Source organism: Cebus imitator, unplaced genomic scaffold (genome assembly GCF_001604975.1).
Source record: "Cebus imitator isolate Cc_AM_T3 unplaced genomic scaffold, Cebus_imitator-1.0 Scaffold443, whole genome shotgun sequence".
Classification (NCBI taxonomy): domain Eukaryota; kingdom Metazoa; phylum Chordata; class Mammalia; order Primates; family Cebidae; genus Cebus; species Cebus imitator.
In genome coordinates this window covers 1,305,229-1,310,051 of record NW_016107758.1, presented here as the reverse complement: position 1 = coordinate 1,310,051, position 4,823 = coordinate 1,305,229, and the positions used below count along the sequence as shown (strand labels likewise).

General features: G+C 63.0%; 1 protein-coding gene across 2 annotated transcripts in view; it reads right to left on the bottom strand.

Annotated features, from left to right (window-relative positions):
• LOC108290784 (aquaporin-12B) overlaps positions 1-2,070 on the bottom strand; it is a 6,237-nt gene extending 4,167 nt beyond the window's left edge. The window contains exons 1-2 of one of the 2 annotated variants that reach the window (XM_017510747.2): positions 1,948-2,070; positions 1,464-1,911 (exon numbers count right to left, since the gene is read on the bottom strand). In XM_017510747.2, the coding sequence (XP_017366236.1) occupies positions 1,464-1,911; positions 1,948-2,070 (571 nt within the window). Of the gene's footprint in view, positions 1-1,463 lie in introns of both variants that reach the window. The other variant, XM_017510746.2, reaches the window with a different exon arrangement.
• Between the last annotated feature and the right edge of the window lie 2,753 nt (positions 2,071-4,823).

Sequence of the window (4,823 nt, the reverse complement as noted above, 5' to 3'; positions counted from 1 at the left end):
GATGTGGCCTTCAGAGAGACAGGGGACTGAGAGAGAGAGAGAGAGAGACTAAGAGAGGGAGAGACGGAGAGAGAGAGAGAGAGAGAAAGAGAGGGCGAGAGAGAGAGAGAGAGAGAGTCAGAGACGGGGAGACGGAGAGAGACAGAGAGAGAGAGTCAGAGACCGGGAGACAGAGAGAGAGAGAGAGTCAGAGACCAGGAGACGGAGAGAGAGAGAGAGAGTCAGAGACCGGGAGACGGAGAGAGAGAGAGAGAGTCAGAGACGGGGAGACGGAGAGAGAGAGAGTCAGAGACCAGGAGGTGGAGAGAGATCTTCCCCCGGAGGGCAGTGGCGGGGACAGGGAAGGCAGGGCTGTGTACTGTGAGATGCAGGAAAGTGGCTGCAGTTGGGCACTGTCTTGCAGCCCCAGGCCCAGGTGACCGCCAAAAATCACAGGACCCGCCAATGCCAGGACCTGCCTCTGGGTAGGGAAGAGCACGGAGCGGGCCCGGGGCTGGGGCAGGGGCCTCAGGGACATAAAGCCTGCAGCCGCCCAGGTGCACACCAGGATTTGGGCAGCTCGGTCCCTGAGGCCAGGCGCCTGGGCTCGAGGAGGCAGGAGCCTTGGTGCAGCTCTGCAACACCGCCCAGGATAGAGGCTCGGGCAACCTGCCACAGAGCTGTGGCCTTGCGGAGCTCCCTGCTCAGTTTCCCCATCTGTACAGGCTCTGGTGGCACCTCTCCGTGGCGTTTGTGGTCTAGGTTCTGCGGTGTCTGCCCAGGGCTGGGTCGTGGGCAGTGCCATGGTCACAAGTGCTGGTCCTGTCCCGATGAGGACCTTGGACCCCGGAAGGACCCAGCGGATTCTCCCCCTGCTGTCCCTGCGGCCCCAGCCCTGTGGACACCTGTCCTGGGAGCTTCCCAAGCAAAGGCTTTCCTGGGAGTGGAGGGAGGGGAAGGCAGGCATGGGGCTAGATCAGACGGAGGGCCTGAGAGGAGGAGCTGACACGGAGGCTGAGAGGACCCTGAGAGCCTGGTCCCACTGGGGGCCCAGATGCAGCAGGATCTCAGGATTGGGTGTCAGGAGGGGGCCACAGAGGCCAAGTGGGGCAGGTGGGACAGGACCTGTCACTCGGAAGAGGTGAGAGAGGGTGCAGGGACCCCCACGCCAGACCAGGGCTGGGCCTGGAAGCCTCTGCCTCAGCTGTCCCAACTACCCCGGGGGCAGAACTTCTGAGAAGTCCTGTAACAGCTGGGAGTGGGGGAGGCACAGCGGGCAGGGTGGCCCTGGCAGGCGACAGGCTCCTCCACAGCACCCGTGTCCAGCACAGGCCCTCGTCCACCCGCCAGGTCGCAGGAAATCGCTGTCCCTTCTTGTGGGCTTGTGGGCCACCTGGGCCAGCAGCCCCCGCTCCTGGGTGTGCATGGAGGCCACACAGGTGGAGGAGCCCTGAGGGCCCAGGGGAAGGGAAAGCACTGCTCACCTGCATAGGCCGTGATGGTGACCAGCAGAGCCACGGCGGGCACCCTGTGGGCCGGAGACCTGTGCCGCAGGTGCAGGAGGGTCAGATGGAAGCAGAAGGCGCAGGCAGCCTCCACGAGCGCCCCGTGGGGCACAGACGTGCGCAGGGTCGAGCTGCAGCTCTGGGCCATGAGGCTCTGCAGCAGGTGCAGGTCGCTGAGCTCCCAGGCCCAGCAGAGGCGCGTCAGGGTGCAGGCAGCCTGCACGCCTAGCCCCTGGGCTGCCAGCTTCAGCAGCGTGCCAGGCAGAGACACCTCGGCCATGAGGAACTCCTGCAGGGACACGGTGGGGTTGCCCGAGGCCCCGTCCAGGGTGGCCCCGTGCGCCAGGAAAAGCAGGAAGAGCAGGGTGAGCAGCAGGTCAGGCCCGAAGCCCCCAGCCCAGGGCCCAAGCACCACCAGTGTCCTCATCTCCAGGCAGCAGGCTCCGAGCTGGGCCGCTCCCACTGCCTCCCGGGCAAAGCCTTCATAGGCGCCCACGGGGAGCAGGGCCTTGGAGGCCCGCCTGGCCGCCTCGCAGAGGGCGAAGGTAGCAAAGAAGAAGGAGAGGGACACGTTAAGACCTGCCATCGGCCCAGGCCCCACGAGGAGCTGTGCCTGCAGGACACCTGAGGGGACCGGGCGGGGGCTGGCTGCTTCCCACGTCTGGGATGGAGGAGTGTGGGAGAGGGCACCTGCACCTGTGGGAACACAACACCTGCGGCCCCCGCTCCTGCCCCACTGGCTGCCACCAGGTGCACAGCCAGGATGGCCACAGGGGCCCCACCCCACAGCCTGGCATCCCCCTGGCATGTGACACACCTAGCCCCACTGGCCACACTGGGCCAGCCCTGCACCCTGGAGACAGCCCCAGCTCTGCAGAGCCTCGAGCTCAGCTCCCCAACTCCCACCTGGTCTCCTGGCTCCAGGACCCCAATACCTGCTCCCTGCACCTGGGCTGCGGCCCCTCTGTGCCAAGGTCCCCTCTCCAGGTCCCTGCCTGGACAAGGCCCCCACTTCCACCTCCTGCATGGATGCCGCGTTCCCAGCTCCGCTAAGGCCCCTCTACTGCCCCAGCATTGTGCCCACTGGGGTGAGGCCCCCACTGAACCTGCACCGTGTCTCTGCCTGGGAGGGGCCCTCCTGCCCCTGCACCTGCTCCATGACCTGCCTCGGGGAAACTCCCTCCTGAATGCACCTACTGGTGTCTTCTCTTGAGTAGAACCCCTAGCTCCCTGCACCTGGGCTGTGTCCCCTGCCTATGGGAAGGACCCCCATTCCTGGCTCCCTGCACCTCCGCTGTGCCCACCTCAGCAAGGACCCCCAAGCTTCTTGACTTGGCCTGGGGTCGAGTCTGCGTGAGACCCTCCCGCACCTGCTGTGTCCCCATCTGGTCAGAGCCGGCAGCAGCCCCTGCCCCATGCTGCCCTCCACTGGCCCTCGGGGAACTTGGGGCCACCCCTCCCATCTCCCTGCCCTGAAAGTCCTTCCCACACCTGTAATCCCAGCACTTTGGGAGGCCGAGGCGGGTGGATGACGAGGCCGACATAGTGAAACCCATCTCTACTAAAAATGCAAAAATTGGTGGTGCATGCCTGTAGTCCCAGCTGCTTGGAAGGCTGAGGCAGGAGAATCGCTTGAACCCAGGAGGTAGATGTTGCAGTGAGCCAAGATCGCACCACTGCACTCCTGCCTGGGCAGCAGTGATATTTCATCTCAAAAAAAAAAAAAGCAAGTGCTTCCCAGAGATGAAAACCGACAGTGCCATCACTGTTCTCTTGAACTTCCTCAGAGGGTCAGCTGCCCACAGCTGCGTGGAGAAGGCCCTGCGCCTGGGGGTCCGCGGGAGGAGAGATCCGGGGCTGGGAGCTTCCAGAGCTCCGGACCCAGGGGGATGGGGCGTGAGCCCTGGGGGCCCCGAGACGGGCAGCCTGTCACCCGGCAGCATGTCTCTTGTCCACTGGGTCTGCACCCAGGCACTGGGACACCAGCCACGGCCAAACAGGGTACAGCACGTGGGACCTGCGGGGTGTCCCCCAGCAGCCCTCTCCTTCTCCCCCGGGACCCACTCCAGCCCCTGACAGCCTTCCTGCAGCCCGGCCCACAGCTCCCCTCTCTCTGAGACTTAGATTTCCTTTGATTTCTGCAAACCCAGGAGGGCCCCGCCTGGTGTCCTCCTTGCACAGCTGGGGAGACTGAGACCAGGAGGAACGGGGCCTGCCTGAGGGTGCAGCGGAGGCAGCAGCTTCAGCACAAGGGGCGACTCTGCTTCAGCTTTACCCTTTCCAGTTCTGGTGACCAGAGCTTCCTCCAGGTGGGGAAGGCATCTGGTCCCCTCCAAGGAGGAGGGGAGGCCCCAGGTCTGCGAGTCCCACAGGAAGGCTCCCGCCTGCCACCTCCCCTCCCACTGGCCACTCCTCGGGGGGACCGAGAACCCCAGGTTCCTGTGCAAGTGCCCTGCCCTCTCAGAGAAGCAGAGGAGCCCCCTGGAACCTGCATAGGGAAAAGCCAGGCTTTCCCTCTTGAGGTCAGACGGGTTCCTCAGATTCTGATCCAACACCACCGGAGACCTGAAATCCTCCTCCCAGTGACACCGGGCCCGCAGTGTCTCCCCCACAGAGCTCCCGCAGGGAGGGTCCGCGTGGCCCACCCTACCCCACACACAGCAATCCTGAGAAGGAACGTTTAACATAATTCCCAGCTCTTACTTCTTTATTCTAGAGAAGTAAAACACACTTGTGACCAGAAGATGCAACAGCATGAAACACGCACGTCTGAAGTGTGGGCGCGCGTGCGCTGTGCGCGTGTTGGCAGCGTGAGTGTCCCCAGTCCCTCCCCACCCTTCCTCAGCAGGAATGTCCACTCTTCTGGGTCCTGTGATCCCAGCTTCCCGCTCTCTCTGGAGCCGGCATGACTCTGTGCAGGTTGGAGCTGCCTGTTTTCAGGGAGGGTTCTGCCCCTGAGGGTTCGTGTCCCTTGAACGTTTCAGACTTTTGTTCCTTTTCATTGCTGACTTGAACCCGAGTCTTGAAGAGCCACCGTCTGGCCATTTTTCTGATGATGAACATTTGGGTGGATTTCCGTTCTTGACTGCTGTGAATGAAGTTGTGCTTAGCATTTCGGTCCACTGTTTTTACAGACACAGATCGTTCTGGCTTTTGGTAAATACCTAAACTGCCCCGGCTCAGCTATGTCCACTGAATAAATCACACATCTATAAATTTGGAAGGAAGACTTTATTTCCGGTAAAGGGGCAGGCCCTTCAGGGTGGCTGCCCTGGCTCGCTGGGCACCTCAGCCTCTGGCAGGGCCCCTCCATCTGGGGCTGTGCCCCTCCTCAGCACT